The 18,866-nt window shown below is 41.3% G+C and overlaps 2 protein-coding genes across 2 annotated transcripts; one reads left to right on the top strand and one right to left on the bottom strand.

Moving 5' to 3' along the window:
- Positions 1-754: 754 nt before the first annotated feature.
- aldh3b1 (aldehyde dehydrogenase 3 family, member B1) lies at positions 755-10,354 on the top strand. The gene is made up of 10 exons (XM_062408352.1): positions 755-968; positions 2,627-2,795; positions 3,581-3,691; positions 4,592-4,712; positions 4,968-5,053; positions 6,091-6,172; positions 7,046-7,438; positions 8,501-8,667; positions 8,758-8,857; positions 9,585-10,354. The coding sequence occupies exons 2-10, from the start codon at positions 2,634-2,636 to the stop codon at positions 9,770-9,772; spliced, it is 1,410 nt and encodes a 469-aa protein (XP_062264336.1). The 5' UTR covers positions 755-968; positions 2,627-2,633; the 3' UTR covers positions 9,773-10,354.
- A 472-nt stretch (positions 10,355-10,826) lies between these two features.
- Positions 10,827-16,601, bottom strand: clpp (caseinolytic mitochondrial matrix peptidase proteolytic subunit). Its single transcript, XM_062408353.1, has 7 exons — positions 16,473-16,601; positions 14,940-15,041; positions 14,322-14,393; positions 14,136-14,232; positions 13,000-13,187; positions 12,779-12,884; positions 10,827-11,668 (listed from the first exon to the last, which is right to left on the bottom strand). The coding sequence occupies exons 1-7, from the start codon at positions 16,482-16,484 to the stop codon at positions 11,439-11,441; spliced, it is 807 nt and encodes a 268-aa protein (XP_062264337.1). The 5' UTR covers positions 16,485-16,601; the 3' UTR covers positions 10,827-11,438.
- Positions 16,602-18,866: the final 2,265 nt, after the last annotated feature.

The following is an 18,866-nucleotide window of genomic DNA, read 5'->3' on the forward strand; positions in this document are numbered from 1 at the left end:
ATTGTGTCAAACACTTCCCTTGAAAATATTCCCATGTGGAATCCTGTCCCCCCTTAAAGGGATAGTTCCCCAAAAAAGGAAATTTCACTCATATACTCACCACTATGCCAATGGAGGAGTGATTGAGTTCACAAAACACTTTTTCAAAACACTGGAATTTCACGGCTAAACAGAGTTACAGCCAAATCCAATGTAATTGAAGTAACTGGTGATTGATTCTTCAAATGTGAAAGAGAAAAAAGGCATAATTTACACCAAAATGTGTAACAGTCCTGAGATCCTCTTCTGGAGCTGCAGTGAGTGTGGATCATAATGGCTTACTGACACTGGGATGTACTACAGAGCAGTATGGAGACATTTTCTGTTTTGTTTTTTTACTGTTTGAAGGGGTCACCAGTTACTTCAATTGGATTTGGATGAAACGCTGTGAAGATCCGAGACTCCAACAGTGTGTCGTAAACTCAAACACCTCGCCCACCCTTCTATCGACATAGTGCTGAGTAGATTATCCAATTTTCCTTTTTCAATTAAATATTGAGTCACTATCAAATACAAATAGTTTACTAAGTGCCCGAAGAGTGCATGATTATACAAAGAATTGGTTGAGCCCCACCACTTGTACTGTACTTCATTCTTGAGCTTGTTTGATAACTCTCCCTTCACACACTATCACAGAGACTGTGAATGATGATGACGTCAGCTCTATCCTTCCTAACTCAGGTGACAGGGAAATCCAGTCGGAACTTGCAAGGTCACTTCTGCGTGGCCTGACTTGTTCTTCCAGCTTGTTATTCAAGGCAGACCAAAACCCCCGTCTCCTCCTCCCATCGCCTGTGAGGTCGAACCGGTATCTTGGCTTGAAAAGGAACAACTCCCGGAAACACTCGAGACTCGTCGGTGTGCAGCAGCCGGTGGTTGCGGAGTCTGCGGGGCTGGTGCGGTTTGAGACACTCAACTCCAAGTCAAAGGTAGATTCAACCACACGTTGTTCGTCATTCTATCACATTTCTGCTCAGTTTGTCAAACCCTAGTGTACTAATTCAAAAAAATTAACATGGAAGGTTATTGAAAACACGAGTTCCTGAGTAAATGAATGCGCACTAACGAAGCTGGAACTCCGTGTGTTTGCCGCCAGTTTGTGTGAATCCAACACGTGGGCGCGTGTCGTCGTCACTGAAGACTTTGGAAACAAGTCTTGAAGTCTTGTGGATAATTCAGTTACCAGATATTTTCTATATCTTTCCTCTCCAGCTGCAAAATGTTGTTCCTCCTAAAAACATCCAGGGATTTTCTGTGGTTTGGAAGCGTTTGACGAATGAATGCGTGTTTATGGGTCAGAAACTCTTCACGTTCTAAAAGTGTCATGAATGACCAAACATTGAATAGATACATTCATATTGTTACACAGTATTCGCCGTGTACCGGTGTGTTGATCATCTTTCAATCAACATTGCGTCGTCGCGTGCTTTGCGCATCATTCATTACGCTATTTTTTTCATAGGACAGCGAAAGCCTCACCCGGATAGCTCTGCCTCTGATTGGATAGTTAGGATAAGAGCATCAGAGCAAGCCAATCAGAGGCATGGTAGGGCGGGTCCATTTGTCATCCAGGTAAAATCGTGCCCTTTCCCTGACCTCCTGATTCTGACCCCATTAATAAAGGCACAGAACATGGGACACTGGGATATGTTGGACACCTGAGCCCAACTCTCTTATTTCCTGTTCTAACAAAATCTAGTCTAATGACTTGCTTTTGGTTAGAATGGATATCATGTGACTGAATTCCCAGGCTGGGGATGATCAGGAAGAATTTTGTTTAGCACAGGGAACACTAAAAGCTGAGTCATGTCTTGTGAGTTTGCAGTCTCCATTCATTCTTATGGTGTAAGAAAACACCTCAAAGATTCCAGTTCACAGAAGTCAACATTGCAAAACATGTCCCACATTACACAGATTCCCCCTAATGTTAATTTAATAAGGGTGGCCCACTCTGTCTGTTGCAAATCAACAGTTTCCATTAAAAGGTACCAGCCCATAGACGGTTGAGCTGACTCACAATGTATCATCAGGTAGTTGCATCACCCTAAAGACTGTGGGCCAGTAGTGATGCAAGTTGTGCATCAGGAAATGAGTGACAATTTTACCTTTCGGGTGAACTAAAGTCGATGGACATGCATATGAAAAAAAATTAAGGGAGAGGAGTATACCCACTTCTTCAGGTACCTAAACATCATTGACTCTACAGTTAAAATATACTTAAACTGCAGAAATCGTTGGTATCTATTTAAATTGTACACTTAAATTATAATGTTACTCCGGCTAGCTAGTGTTTGTCAGAAACACTGAAAAGGCCTTTATTCAACAGCAGCCCTTTTAACATAATAAACCGCAGGCAAACACTGGCATTACTAATCAATGTAGGTAAAGGAGCCTTGATGAATGTGATGAGTAACACCTCTCTGTGTGTACCTGCTATTCCATGTCAAAATGGCTGCCGTGGAAAAAAAAGTCAAATGAACGACAGTAGATATTTTAAAGGTTTTTGTCTGTTACACCTTCACAAATGCGAGTCTTTTGCCTCTTGTCTTCATGTCCACTTATTTGAAAGCCCTGTTTTTGTTCCCAGTGAAAGGATGGAGACCCAAAGCCAGGTTGTGGAGAGGTTGCGGGAGACGTTTCGTTCAGGCGTCACACTCCCGGAGCAGTTTCGACGAACACAGCTGAACAACCTCATAGCCATGATCGAAGAAAACGAGGAACAGATTATAAAAGCGCTGCACAAAGACCTCGCCAAGGTACAAGACTGTGCTCGTGTGTCTCTTAACTCCGCCGTTTTCAGACATCACTTCCGGACGAAGTCCAGAGTATAGGGTCCAGACTTTCTGTGGAGATTGCCATTCACACATACACAGCTCAGCAGGAGATTCTCCGCTCCAGAGCATTCAGGTGAGGGGGTGATGCAGGATGTTACGTTTAAATTCTGTAGCGGAGAACACGTGTATTTGTTTACAGTACATCAAAACTGGTTTGACTCTTATCAAAAGCTTGCTGAAGATCATCGTATTTGTCTTCTACGTATGACTCTGCTTTTCTGTTATGTGACCAATGCTGAGGTATTTATTTTATTACTATGTCTGCCGCATATTAGAAACATCATCATCACCCCTACTCACTCATAGTAAATCCTGTGGTGATCTCCGGCTGTGTTCTCACATCATCTTTTCTGCGTACTTTACATTAGAGGATTGGCAGGAGAAAATCTGCAGAAAGTCTGGAGCTCAGTGCAGGTCTGAAAGCATCTATAAGGGACCCCCCACACACACATACACACATACAGACACATGTTCCTTAAAACATAGCAATGCGAGAAGCTAACTGAGCTCAGCTGTCCCTATGCAGTTCAGTATTAACACCAATCCTGACATATTAAACGCCAACATTACAAATATTAATTGCACATTTATAATATTTGAATTCGTACATTTTTGGTTCAGAAAACACGCCACTGCATAGATTTGTTTACAAGCTACAATCCAACAAGCACTAACTTCCCTTTATGGTTGCTTCTCTTCATCCTCAGCCGAAGTTTGAAGCCGTCCTGTCTGAGGTTGCCATATTGATCAATGAGCTCTACTATGCCAATGCTAACTTGAACAGCTGGATGAAGCGGGAGTATGTCACTAAGAACCTGGTAGGTTTTAACACAATTTAAGCTCTTTTACTATTTTATCATAGACAGAAATAATGTGATGTCCTGACAAATTTGTGAGACTAACATTGCAAATGATAAAGGGATTTTTTGTAATTTTTTTCCACGAACAGTGATTTTAATTTGTTGTCACTGTGCTATCATTTGGCCTGCTGGACATGTCTACATCACTGCAGCAAGGCCACAATTTAGCATATATCTTTTATCAGGTCCTTCGCTGTTTTCTAAATATCCACTATGTTCCAACAAAAAATTGGAGATGTGGTCATTTCAAGGTTATATTAAAGTCAGGAAAAAGTCCCAGGGCAGGTGTTACTCCTCATCAGGAGTAAACTGGCATTAATGTGTAAAACGAGTGGAATGTTGTTTAAGTTGCTCTTTTGAAGTTTTGATTAGAGGCAAGCAAACTTAAAAATGAGCGATGTTGCGATACCATTTTCCAATTCCTGATACTGATTCCAAAGGCTGTACTTTACATAATGGCTAGTACCACGTACAGATCTGATTCCATTTATGATTGCTGTCATTGTTGCCTGGCCTGGCTCAGATTAAACCTTCGAAAAACATACAGAGAATGATTGCCATACAATTATTTTGTTATCTAGTCAGACATAATTGGAAAAAAACTCAAATAAATAAATGTATGAGTACACTTAAACTGCTGTTAAAGTGAAGCCACAGTTTATAGAATTAAAAACCCTTAGTGGGGCCACCCCCCTCGATCATATGGTGCATGATACTGTTTTGCTTTTCAATGTGAAATATTTCAAAATGATGTTGCAAGCAGGTGTTTGCTTTATTTTCAGAAGATTGTTTATGTACTGTGATTTCAAATTGTATGGTTTTCATTGCCTTTTTGCTCTTCATTTTGTAAATTTTAAGGCAACAAAGCTGGACGACTGTTTTGTACGGAGAGAGCCATTAGGAGTTGTTTTAGTCATTGGGGCTTGGAACTATCCCCTGCAACTCCTTTTATTACCCATGGTTGGAGCCATTGCAGCAGGTACGATTCACATCCATATGACTGGCAATAATCAATCTTTTTTCATATTCCTATAAATAAAATGACTAGTGCTAAATCAAACTTTAGCTGGTATCATATATACTTTGCCATGTCACAATACATTATATCCAGTCATCTAAAGCTATCAGTGCTGTGCCATAGTCAGGCTGTATACTCTCAGTAAAGTTGACCTCTATCACAAAGTGACGTTAGATGAGGTGATGTCTTTACTTGCTGGTTGATGTTCCCATCTAGGAAACTGTGTGATCATCAAGCCTTCAGAGATCAGTGCTGCCACAGAACAACTGATAGCAGAACTCGTCCCAAAGTATCTGTCTCAGGTAAAGAAAGCCCAGAAGTTTGTTACTGTTCCGAAGATTTTTTAATAGACTCTTTTTGATTCAGTCCCTAGAGAAGAACCTGTAGTGCAATCAATATAATTCTCTACATAAACTGTTGGTCCAAGGTAGTAAAATAAACATTTCACAGCCAGAATGTCACTCAGTAGAGGAAGTGCCTCCACAAAGGCTGAACAACTCGCCATGTCTGTTTAGTTCTCATAATACAAAATTCAAAGAAAATAGTGTACTTATAGAATTTTATATTAATATACACTATAGAAATAGACGGAAATTGCCTCCCACGTAAAGGAAAGCTATTCAAATATACAATGAATTGATCCAAACTGTGTTATTGACTGTCTTGTATGCTGTTTTCAGGCATGAACTCTTGAAAATGTCTTAAATTGTGTCAGTCCATTTTAGAGTTTGCATTGAACATGTGAAGAATGAAGTAGTATTTCCTGCTGTATTCTCACATGGGCTCACTCTGACATTTTAAGGAAATACGGGGATCGGCAGGAAAGTTTCAGAAAATGTCTTGAGCCACTGACATTCACGTTTAATTTATTCAAGTGTATTGCACTCTGCTGGAGGTATAAATTGAAATATTTCAATGGACATTACCACATTACCCATAGGTCTTTAACTACCTAGAAGATTCATAGAAGGCTTCTGAGTCACTTCCCCTGAACCTCCTACAGGACACTCTCAACGACCATTAAATCCTCAGACTCCGACTGGATTATTTGACCACAAAACCTCAAACAACCTGTTGATCCTACTGAATAAACAATAGGATCCATAGAATCTTCTCTAGTTGCTGTAAATAACGTTTTGATTTGGTAAATGAAATAACATTAAACCCAACAAAGTATAAATGAGTCTTGAGCCACGTTTTTCCATTTTAGTGGAAAGTCTGTAGCTCTGCTCATATGCTCTGATGTTTAGTCAAGACATTAGAATTGAGTTGTCATATTAGACCTTTGAGCTTGGAATAGTAAATTTAACACTTAAGAATATGATTCTTATTTTGACAGGACTGTTATGCAGTTGTTCGGGGTGGAGCAGTGGAGACCAAAGCACTTCTGAAGAATCGCTTTGACCACATCTTTTACACAGGTACATATATCTGTTTCCATCTACAGTGGTCTACATACCAGAATGACTAATTTGTGTCTGATAGTAGTGTGCAGCAGTCCAGTGAACTGGATTCCTATTGCATGAACCAGCACTCTGCCTCACATACGTTGCTATGATGTACAGTTAGCAATCTGTTTAAGTATTTAGCATATTTTGAGAGAATGTTTTAACGCTGAATAATAAGATGTAAATTTTAACCCAGTCCAGTAATGGAACATAAATGTGGCGATTTTGGTCATTTTATTATCTGTCGATCAAAGGCTGTGCAATATGCTGGTGTCTATCATTTGAGAATTGTAAAACATCATTTTTCTCGAATGTATCACAGACTGGTCCCCACAATCTAGTCCTCACCAGAATCAGATGTTGTCTGTGAAACAACTTATGGACAAGAATCATCATGATCATGATGGAGCCAAGAGCTGCTGTTACAACTTATCAGTTCCATGATCCAATATCCACAGTTAGTTGTTTCAGTTCAGTGAGGGAACATCCCAGTCACAGCCCCGCTCCACACATTGATAGAATTGAGCAATCAAGTTGGTTTTGTTGTAGAGAAAACGAGACTCACAGCCCGATCAACAGAATGAATCACCAGGTGTGGCTGCAGGGGATGCTGTTACTTACTTAATGCTATAACATCTGCAAAGGCATTGTCACCATTTAATCAGATGGAAAAAAGGTAGAATGAATGGGTAACTATATGAAATGACTGGTTGGGCTGTGAGATTTTGATCATATTGCACAGCCCTACTTCCAAGTACTGCCACAGCTTTGCCTTGAAATGTAATTCATACTCTTCAGAGGAAGAATCCATCTACTTTGGACACTGACTTTCTCTTTCTCTTTTAGGTTCTCAGGCTGTGGCACGCAGTATCCTGGTGGCAGCCTCAGTCCACTTGACTCCAGTGACCTTGGAACTGGGGGGCAAGTGTCCGTGCCTGCTATATGGTGCAGTGAACATGGCGGCTGCTGCTCGCCGCCTGGTGTGGGCAAAGTATTTCAACTCTGGCCAGAGTTGCGTCGCACCGGACTATGTGCTGTGCACTCCGGCCACACGGGATGCCCTGCTACCTGAAATACAAAAAACCCTGGTGGATTGCTTTGGCACGGAGCCTCAAGCCTCTCCCGACCTGGGCCGCATCGTGTCACCACGACACTGGACGCATCTGATGGAACTGCTCGGGAGGTCCAAGGGCAAAGTTGTCGTGGGAGGAGAGGGCAACCAGGAGGACAAGTACATAGGTAGGGTTAAGAAGCAGCAGAATAGCAATGCTCTGCACCTCATGAGCCTGACTTCAGGCTCTAGCATCTTGTACCTTAAAATCATAACTTTAAATCACATGTCGAGCTACAGCAGCATTCTAGTGTAACAATTTAGTTGCTACAAACATCTCCCTTTTTATACCTGAACTGAAAAGATCATCTAACTATACATCTCTTTCTTCCCTTTTGTCTGTATTTCAATTTCTCAACAACTGTAAACTAGATGCTTAATGGGACCAATGAGGGTTGTCAGTGACATTAAATGTCATCACACCAAATATGAAACTCGATATAGTCACTAATCAGCCTTCACAGCCTTGTTGGGTTTCTCATTCTCTTCCAAGTTTTCTAAGTGGAAAAGCTTTTTCAGACTAAGGTACACAGACCACATTTACAAGTTTAAGGCTTTGTAGGGATGTTGACCTCTTGTGTCAGAGGTGTAGTTTGTTAATAGCCTAAAATCATATTTATTTCTTCTGGTGATTGTCTGCCTCAATCATCCGAAAAGCAGTGTTCATCTGCCGAGATTATCTTGCTCAACACAACCTGCTACTAGTGTCTTAAACTTTTGTCAGTTTATTTTCTGCAATTATCCAGAGTTTATTGGGTATTTACAATTGGCTGCTTGGTGAGGGAACACAGGTGGCGCCTCCTTCTTGGTTGGCCTGTAAAAATGTAATTGCTGCAGCAGCCTATGATGATGACGCCCCTACTACTCCTATGTGGAACAGGAACGTTTTGTGCTCCTTGTTGTTTTACATTCTTGTTGACACACATCCGTCCCTTGCGCCTCCTTACAATGACATGCAAGTCCTGAAAGATTTCAAGCAATGATTTGTTGGGGCCCTGCATGTTTTATCTCTCAGCTCAATCATGATGACTTATGACTAGGTTGGTGGTAGGTGCCAACATCTGGGTTAATTGATATCATTGCATTGGTTAATACATTAAGTGCTGGCCTTTCCTCTCCTAAAGAAACTGGATTGAGGGCAAATATGTGCACACATGCCTTAATGCCTTCTGTCGTTGTCCTGTCCCCAGCTCCCACAGTGTTGGTAGACGTGGCTGAAGATGATGCCCTAATGCAGGAGGAGATTTTCGGCCCCATCTTGCCCATCATCTGTGTTGATACTCTGGAGGAAGGCATTGCCTTCATCAACCGTCAGGAGAAGCCACTGGCTCTCTATGTTTTCTCTGAAGAATCATCTGTAAGAACACACAACTATGCAGCCTTCCACCTTTACAGCGCCCTACCTCATGTTTAATATTTTACGTCTAACTTTCTTTGCTTTTTGGAGGTGGTAGAGAAGGTGCTGACAAACACCAGCAGCGGCGGATTCTGCTCTAATGACGGGATTTTACACATGACCCTGCCAAGTCTGCCCTTTGGAGGTGTAGGTAGGTTTGACCCTGATCTGACGCTTCTGCCACTTATGTGTATGTTTTCTGTTTGTCCTACAAGAAGTGTTTGATCCCTTAGATCATTGGAATAAGCTGAAAATGTGAAACTAGTTTGCACAGAGACGTAATCTGGGCAATGACATCAAACTAGAGCGTAGTGTTTTGCATTAATTTTTCTGCTTTAGTATGCAGATGATTTGTATAAAGTCTCTCAGCTATGTCCTCAGACTAATGTATTGGGCCATCTGAAAATAGGTTATCTTCCACTATATATATATATACACTATGGTTAAATGTAGAGGTTTTTATTTACCAATTAAAAACGTATTACACGAATGCCATTACTTCATCCAAATCAGTTTTAATAGTTTAAATACTTGATTTGGTTTCTTACAAAATACTATTGCAACTAACTTATTTGATTCCATTAGCCTCAGCTGTACTTAGTTACTACTTGCATTCAGCAATGTTGGATGCTAACATGCTTAACTGTAGAAATGGTTGTGATCACCTGCTACACATTGGCTTTGTTGCTTTTTCCAGCCTCACACGGCCTTGACTGACGAGTCTCTTTAATAATGTTGGAGAATATTTTTTTTAAGTAAACTTGGAATTATGGTTTCTCAGTCAGTTGGAGTTTAATATTTTGAATAAACACTGGAAGATGCAAGTTCTCCTCAGTATAACTGGGGCTTTTTTTTGACTGACCATATGGTCTCCGCAGGTTCCAGCGGGTGGGGCAGTTACCATGGCCGCTGGGGCTTTGAGACATTCAGCCACAGGCGGGCGTGCATGCTGCGTGGCTGGGGCCTGGAGATGCTCAACGGCCTGCGTTACCCACCTTACACTGACAGAAAACTCAGCTGGGTGCGCTGGAGCGCCTCACCCAAGAGCATGTGCTCACTAATGTGAAGACAGTGTGTGTGTGTGAAGATTTTATTCCATGAGAGCAAGAGTGAATGCAGAGGATTAATCATTGTTTTAAACCTGCTGTGAAAGTTGTTTGTGTACTGACATATTTAGGTATTGTTGTCACTTCACACTTTATACCTTTCATTGTTTCTTTTCTCTAAAGCAGCCACTTTAAAAACTTTGTTTTCTTGTCACTGATTATAATTTGTATCTACAGTGTTTTTTATTCTACCATGTATTTTGTCTTAAGGTAAATTCCTACCTTTTGTAACTGGGTTCTAAATGTCACATTCTTCACTTTCTCTGAGCTCATGTGTTCTAGTTTACACACATTAGAAAAAAAGGTTAGTTCTTAATTGATAAACCCTTTATATAAGCTCAGATGTTAAAATTTCAGGTATTTAACTTCCTGTTCATTTTCGTCTTCTTGCACTAACATGAGTGGTGAGGTAGATTCTCATGTATTTAACAACTTCAACTCCATTTGATGGTCTGGTTTGGTTTCTCCTATGTAGTTTGGTCGTTCTGTTTTTATGAAGGTTTTTGGTGAAATAATGTAAATAAATTCAAAACCTTACTTTCATTAATCAAATATTCATTCTCATGCGCAGTAGGCGTCCAGTTCTTACATACGCCTACATCTGAACGCATGTTAAAGCCCTTTTTTCTTCCACTGTAACATCAATACTGATATTGATTTATATGAATAGATTTATGATTATCTGTCACTTTGAGTACTTTCAATAATTTCATTTTGTTTTGTCAAATCACAACATACATTATATCAAGGCATTTTAATTTAAGTTGAGTTAAAAATTACAGAGAACACAACGAGCAAACACTTTGACAACAGTGGAGAGAAACTCATTAACTAGAAGAAACTTCTAGAACCAGACTCGCTGCGGCCAAAATGTTCATGTCACTTCATTTGTTAGACATATCTGCTCCTGAGTGAAGGTTTTAAACTCAATGAGCAGAGATCAACAAACCAATTGTGTTCAACTCCGCACTGTGGATGTATATTCGAATAATGAACCGCCAATGTTTTTACGAATTGTGGTCAAAATAATCATTTATTACAAATATGAATATTCAAATACAGGTAATACAAGTTCCTGCACACCGCTGGGCATGTCTGCAGCTAAGCGGTACAGGAAAAGGAGACTCCAGATTCGTAACAGCCTTCCTCTTCCCCCAACAAACCCAGAGTGGAGTATCTCCATCTCTTTCTACTTTCCCTCAGCGTTGAGTCATAATCAACTTGCATGTGGATAGATTCCTTTGCCACTGCACAGAGTACAATGACACCAGGCTCAATCCACAGGTGCACTGTCACATAATGTGGGGGAACAAATAATTATGCATTACTACTTATAATAGTAACTAAATTTGACTTATTTCATAGACCACATATATCAACATGTCAAACAGTTAATAACAAAACTGTCCAACAATGAATTCACTCCATGTAAAAGGTAGGTTGCCTCCTGATAGTTTAAGCCAGCATGGTGTTACCACATGTGCATACTGCATAGTGTTGTTACTGTGGGGGGAGAGAGTAGCTACTTAAGACGACCATGGAGGAGGGGCTTTGCTCTCGGGAGCTGTCAGCCACTGAATCCTGAAGAAGTGCTTGCAGAAGTGAGACAGCTCTGCCACGGTGGGTTCACGGCTCAGGTTTGTATGAGGAGGGGAGGTTGGTCCCTGGGGGGGCCTGCTCCGAATCATGAGACTCTGGAGCTGGAGTGGAACTGGCTGCAGTGGCTGCTGGCTCTTTTTGCACCAGCTCAGGCTCGTCCTGGCCAGCCTGGGGCGGGTGGACCAGGACCCGGTCTATTATACCGAAGTCCTGTGCCTCAATTGGACTCATGTAGCGATCCCTTTCCATCACACCCTCTAAGACAAAGGAGAGAAAGAAAACATCCTTTTATGACAGGCCTATTCCAACTGATCACTGCATTCTCTGCTCTCCTTAAAAACTGACCTCCCTCCATTAAAGACTTCAATGTACACCCACATGGTATCTACTGATACTGTCAATGTGAACAGGTGATAAGTGGAGATGGGATTACATTAGACTGAACATAAAGATGGACAACACGACTCCTCTTTGTCCCATTATCCAGAAATGAAGTAACAAAAATTTGTGCAATAATAACTACCTAAAACTACGGAAACCATCTTTGAGAAACGTGTATTTAACATCTACTTGGACTTTAGTTCGTTCCATGTCCCATCTGCTATCATGGAGGAGTCATGGTTTATGACCACCAGGGGGCAATCAAGAAGCTTTGCTACACTTTTAGGGAGGCTGCATGTCATCCATCTCTATATTCTAATCTATGATGATTACAAGAAAGATGTGAAGAGGACTGAAAAGGAGAGTTGGTTCTCTCTGAGTGACAAGGACAACCAGCTCAGGTTACTATGCCTGGTGCAAGGAATTAATTTATAATAACCAAGTTATAAGTGACTAGTCATTAGTGAGGCGGTGTCTTTTGTTTTAAAGAACTTTCTGTTGGACTGAGTTTATGGAGTTAGTCAGGAGCGGCTGCAGTCTCAGCTGAAATGTGCTCTCGTGATCAGTTAGTGGACGGATTCACACGAAGGGGTGTGTGTGTGTGTGTGTGTGTGTGTGTGGTGTGGTGTGGTGTGGGTGTGTGTCTTGTTCACAACAGAAACAAATCTTGTGAATTATTGAGATAACCGGAGGTGCAGAAGGCAAAGGCAGGAAGTAACGTATTCATTCCAATGTGGAGATCACACGATTTTGTTTACAGCTCGAATACACCAGCCTCAGCTTTTATCACCACAAACTCCCGCTGTGGTCTCACATCGGGTTCACTGGACTTTATGCAGACTTCACACCAGAGGGCCAGACTGAGAAAGTCCGTACATTTTCATTCACACATGCAGCTCCTCCAGAAAAAGTGGGGGGAATCTCCGGAGTTCAGTGCATGTCTGGGAGCAGAGTGGGGTTGTAGCTAAAGTGCTGAGGAAACCTACCAATGGTTGTCAGCAGCTGCCCCGTGTGTTTGGCATAGATGGCATTGATCTGTCTCTTCAGTTTCAGGATCTCTTCAGCCTGGATGGCAATATCTGTGGCCTGACCCTGGAGACACAACATACTGGAAATATTAGTTCGGTGGTTCTGTGAAATAATCGCTACCACACTTTTGACAGCTTGACTCCATACTTGGCTTCAGATAAGATTTAATGGCGCTTACCCTGGCACCTCCTGAGGGCTGGTGCACCATGATCCGGGCATTGGGCAGTGAATGTCTCATCCCATTGGTTCCTGCTGCCAGGAGCAGGCTGCCCATGCTGGCAGCCTGGCCGACACACCAGGTGGAGATGGGATTAAGGATGTACTGCATGGTGTCGTAGATGGCCAGGCCTGCTGTTACCACACCGCCTGGGAGGGGAGAGAAAACAGAGGTTGAACAGATCTAACGGCTCATTCTTTGACAAAAATACTTTTATTGTAATCCTCGGAATAGTCAAGTTGTGACTGAACGTTGAAATGAAAAAATAAACTAAATACTGAAATGGAAACTTGAAAATAGAATGTGAATGTTTCACTTAAGTAATAATTATTATTTTATTTCCAATATACCATAAATATTTTGGAAGAACAAACTCACTGTAAGGAAATAAATTATTTGATTAGCAGGAACAAGATTAATACTAAAGCTATGGGCTGTCAATCAAATAGAGGTATCAAATCTACAGATAGAACATCCCTAAAATAAGAAACTACTATTTCACTCAGTAGAGTGCATTCTAATTTATTAAGAAAATGTAACAAAATGTATTAAGAATAAAATAATGAATCAGCATTAAATGATCGAGTAACATTTATATTATGACATCGGCTAATGATTAATAAAAAAAATTGTTTAGGTGTTTTGAAAAAGAAAAAAAAGGGATTTCATGTGTATTTATGTTGTGTTATTTATATTAATTTTGTATTCCTTTTCCTTTGTGTAAATTGTATTAATTTAATGAACAAACGTAACTAATATAAACACAACTCTGCCAGGGCCCAACAGCCCCCTTCTAAAACCACAACATGTTATTCACTTTATCAAAATTGGTATTTTGATCTGCCCCAAATTGCACACACTCAAAAATATCAGTAGCCTTAACAGAATCGATTTTTTTCATCAACATCAATTCATTATTCTCTGAGAAATCAAGTAAAATGTCAAACAATATCCTAAACATATGAATCAGATAATACCCAGTACAGTTTTGAAAACTGCTGATACCCCATTTTCTAGAGTAATACTTATTTCCAGGACTGTAAAGTGGTGTACACCATGCTCAAGTTAGGACAGCACGTCTTCAGTGAGGCTCTTACCAGGACTGTTGATGTACATGTGGATGGGTTTGTTGTTGCTTTCTGACTGCAGAAACAGCAGCTGGGCAATAACCAGACTGGCAACAGTATCATCAATCTAAGCAGAGCAGGGAGAGAACACGTAAAACAGGAGGAAACATCCACACTTCACTCTTCATCAACTTCCACTTTGAGGACAACACTCACAGGACCCATTACACAAATTATTCTCTCCCTCAGAAGGCGGGAATAGATGTCATATGCTCGTTCTCCTCTCCCCTGAAAAAGAAACACAAGTAAATCTTAAATTACACAGAACAAAATGCACCAAAACCACTGAATCTAGTGAGATAACACAAATCTGCATAGTGCAAACATACTGTACTGTTTTTTTATTGGTTTGCTACTTTCTACACCACTGAAGTCAGTTTCTTCCAATATATGAAACCACCTTGAATAAAAAACAACAGAATACACACTGGAGACTGTTTTTAAATCTTTGAGACTTTCTCCGTCAATGTGACCAGAGATTCTTGGACAAGGAGGATTTAAAGCTCGCAGCAGAAGAAATTACTACATTTACATTGTCTCCCGAACAAGTCAATAACAGAGGGCAAATCAGATCTATGAAATCAATACAGCTGTTGCTGAGTTTTCCTTTCACACATGCACAACACAGCAGGAGATTCTCCGCTGAGATTCGCTCACAACAAATATCCGGAGCTTGGTGGTATTAGACTAGGTCTACTTATTAAATTCTTTGAGCATGTGTTTGTACAGAGCAGGATCAACACAAAGCCGACCAGTTCAGGTCATTTCACTCACCGTCTGCTCCACAACCATCGGTATAAGAGGACTCCTCCATACAGGACTGTGGTGGATGGACCGGCTGTGTTGCAGTGTCAACCCTCCGATTTGCAATACCCTCTGAAAGACAGACATGCAGACAAACCACAAGCTCATTCAGCAATTACAGCCCATTGCCATGTAATAAGCGGAAACAAGTGTCATTGACAAACGCAATGGGAAAAAAATAAAATAAATTAAAGTCAATACAATCTCATATCATGATACTGGAATTTCAAAGTGACACCAGGACACAGTGACACATGACCCTTTTTGAAATCTATCAAAAGAGCTTAAAAACTTCATCTTGGATCAAAGCGAACGTACTTTTTAAAATTTGAGAGTTTCTATTCAAGCTTGACATACTCTAACCAAAGTATTGGACTGTAGTGAAAAGTTTATTTCATGAGCAGATTTCATTGGAATGCATTTCTTTTTTTATCTTTTCAACTAACTGCTGCTTGATCAATGGCATTTATTGAGTGGGATCGTTCCATTTTTAGTCATTCTATCTTTAGAAGCTTGTACCTCAGTGACCATTGAAAGTGCAGTTGTGGCTCTCCCCTCATTTATTTACATAGGAGCCTGTTTAGTTAGTGAGAGAAGTTGTGTAAATGACCCTGAAAAAAAAAACACTAAAATAAATTTTGTATCGTGATACAGAGCAACTGTACACTAACCTTTTCAATCAAAGAATTTGTTTCCACTTTCGTTATTCCCATTTTAACATACAATAGCAAATTATTATACTATTTACAATCAGGGAACACAGTATATTCTAAAAGATATTACACATGACATCTATTGTACTGTCTTCCAGCTGCTTTTTTTGTATACTTAGAGATCCTGCAGACGTCTTTTGTTCATTCTTTCATCTGTTGATATGGGCCTTGACATTAAAATAATTACGTCTGGGAGTAAAGAGCTTGTCTAAACTTGAATCCATCATAAGTACTTCAGCGTTAGAGGTTGTATCCAAGATCTCTTTTTTGGACACTGATTTATAAACCAGAGATATGTTGTGTGTCTGATCCAAGAGGTAACGTGCATCTCTGGAAGGTAAACATAGTGTTGAATCTAAACTTCCAACTGCACGTGTCACCATGATCTCACATCCCAGCTGAGCTTCCAGGTGTTCCCAACACATCAGCTCTGCTTCAGCTTGTTAGCAGTGAGCTACACAGCCTGTCCAGCAGCCAGAGATCCCACCACCATGTCCACAAAGTCTCTGGGACTTCCAGTGAACGTTAAATATTGACTGAATCTGCCTGTGGCCATCATGTGGGCTCCACTACGCAGTTAGCTAGCTACTCCGTGTCCCCAGAGGAGTCGGTGTGGAGCTGACAGGTTTAGAGGTGATGACATGAAGCAACGTTACACAAGCTTCGCGCTAACGCGGTCAACAACGCAACACAAGCGCGACACAAGTACGACACTAACCAGCGACTTCCTATAAAACCACGGGTTCCCTGTGACACATACTGGTTCAGTAGAACTGCTGCTAATACTCACACGTAACAGCATTTTGAAATCGTCTCCCCCCGTGTGTGACCCCCCAGCTCCTCCGGAAACTATCTCACTTTGACCTTTGAACCGTCTTCTTCTTCTTCACGGTGCTTGGCTACAGATCGTGTAGTTAGCGCCCTCTACCGAACAGCTGCACCTACTGTCAATGTCCCCATTAAAGGAATAGTTCACCAATAAATGAAACTTCCCTCATCATCTAGGTCAGTGCCCCCCCCCCCCCCGAAAAAAATCAATGCACACAATTCCGCACAAATCAGTATAAGTTACAAATGCCCCAAAAAATAAAAAATAAAAGTGAATGGAATACGCTTCCGTATTCTTCTGTTGATTCTTTTTTTTTTTTTTATCTTGCCATTGAAATGGCACTGGGGCGCACATCATCTTGCAGCGCACATTGTCCTATGGCGCACTTAATCCTTCGGCGCACATCATCTTGAGGCCCACATCATCTTGCGAGAGCAAAACAAATCAAGGCAGACTTTTTTGCGCACCCTTCTATATGTGGTATGGCCCAAAATATTGTATTTAATTACTTTAACAGTAGTTTAAGTAGTTTCATTAGAGAAATCATTAAATGACAGCAGCACTCAGGAGGAACGTTTGGAACGGGTGCAGTTTCACCCCGTCCTGTCTCTTTAGGGGCTCCGCCCACATGCCAGGTGCAGTCTTGATGAGGAACTGAATGCTCCGTGTCTTTACTGCTGCTGCTTCCATCCTGTATTCTACAGGTTAGTAGTGGGTGAGAGTCACCTAACTCCCAAAGCTTCGCTTGATCACCACGAGTGTCATTGAGACGTGTTGATGTTGTTTTGATTGTCTACTTAGAAGTACTGAGAAACTCCGCTGGGCAGTGAGGGGAGACGCTCGCGCTACTAGGTGGGCGGAGCTACATTCGCCTGTATAGGTGTTTATTTTACATGCGCATCGTCTTGCAGGCGGGGCGCGATAGTACATTGTTTACTTTACAGTGTGTAGTTCAGCTCCGACACACACAGACTCTGTAATTCATGTATTGTTATTGTGTCTTATAAAGACCAGTTATAAGCTAATGTTCAATAGGTCTATATTGTAAATGTTTATATTTCTTTATGAGTGATGATGTATATTAAGATGTTTGGAGGAAAGAGACACCGTAATAATTGAATGTATGTTTTATGCACTTTAAAATGCAGTTACACTCAAAGAAATGCTTGTACTTGAAATTGTGTTTAATTTGAATAAGATGCAGACTGGATGTGGAACTGAAGGCTCTGTGTCGTTACTGCTGCTGCATTCATGCTGTATTCTACAGATATACTTTGTTGCTGTGTTATCAATTTTGAGACCCATAACATATATCTCCAACCAATATTTTGACATTAAAAAAATGTATCTAAGATTAGGGTAAAATGAGGTACGTGCCTCCTTGATGTTGTCAGAACATGCTAGCACATTGAGGCTTATGGTTAGAGTGTGTGTGTCCAAGCAACTTCGATGAAGAAAGAAATAATTTTATAATAAGTTTTCGTAGAAAATCTTTTTGAAAAATATTTTTTTGGGGTGGGGGGGGGCGCCAGGAGTGAGGCTTGCCTAGAGCGCCAAATGTGCTATGGCCGGCCCTGCCTTCGGTGCACATCATCCTGCAGTGCATATCATCCTTGGGCGCACATCGGTGCACATCATCCTGCAGCGCACATCATCCTGGGGCTCACATCGCGCACATCGTTCTGCAGCGCACATCATCGTTCTGCGAGCATCATCCTGTGCCTTCGGCGCACATCATTGTGCGGCGCACATCCTCCTGCTGCACACATCATCTTGCGGCGCACATCATCGTGCGGGGCATATCCTCCTGTTGCGCACACCATCACCACACATCATCGTGCGTGCGGCAGACATCATCCTGAGGAGCACATCATCACCACACATCATCATGCGGCATATCATCATCACCGCACATCGTGCTGCGCATATCATCAATGCACATGCACATCATTGTGCGGTGCGCATCTTCGTTGCGCGCATTTGGGAGACCCAGAGGTGAACTGCCCCCCGCGCCCCCTCCCCTTCCCCTTTCTCACACAGCATCAAGCATGGGCGCTGCAGTTGCAGGGGTGCCAATTTGCCAATTCCACACACAGTGATATGATAGATAATAGAAAACCGCCCGGTTCGGCCGTGCCCAAACCGCCACTGATCTAGGTGGGTGAAGTGTCTGAGTCCACAAAACACTTCTGAGTCTCAGGGGTACAACAGAAAAAAAACTTTAAATGCTGAGATATTGCTCCTGTCTATCTACCTATCTATACTTCCATAAAGTTCATTTTACATTACAGTGTTGCTTAAATTGTATGTAATACATAACCAAAAATTTAACATTGTCAACGAGTGAGCACTTTC

This window comes from Platichthys flesus, chromosome 16 (genome assembly GCF_949316205.1).
Source record: "Platichthys flesus chromosome 16, fPlaFle2.1, whole genome shotgun sequence".
Classification (NCBI taxonomy): domain Eukaryota; kingdom Metazoa; phylum Chordata; class Actinopteri; order Pleuronectiformes; family Pleuronectidae; genus Platichthys; species Platichthys flesus.

What these genes read in the sequence shown, in the direction of transcription:
- aldh3b1 (XM_062408352.1), top strand. Translation starts at nt 2,634, where the DNA reads ATGGAGACCCAAAGCCAGGTTGTGGAGAGGTTGCGGGAGACGTTTCGT. An exon ending in TCCCAAAGTATCTGTCTCAG is followed by an intron (nt 5,054 to 6,090) that starts GTAAAGAAAGCC and finishes TTATTTTGACAG; the next exon opens with GACTGTTATGCAGTTGTTCG. An exon ending in TTTTCTCTGAAGAATCATCT is followed by an intron (nt 8,668 to 8,757) that starts GTAAGAACACAC and finishes TGCTTTTTGGAG; the next exon opens with GTGGTAGAGAAGGTGCTGAC.
- clpp (XM_062408353.1), bottom strand. An exon ending in CGATGGTTGTGGAGCAGACG is followed by an intron (nt 14,394 to 14,939) that starts GTGAGTGAAATG and finishes TTTCTTTTTCAG; the next exon opens with GGGAGAGGAGAACGAGCATA. An exon ending in TAATTTGTGTAATGGGTCCT is followed by an intron (nt 14,233 to 14,321) that starts GTGAGTGTTGTC and finishes TGCTCTGCTTAG; the next exon opens with ATTGATGATACTGTTGCCAG.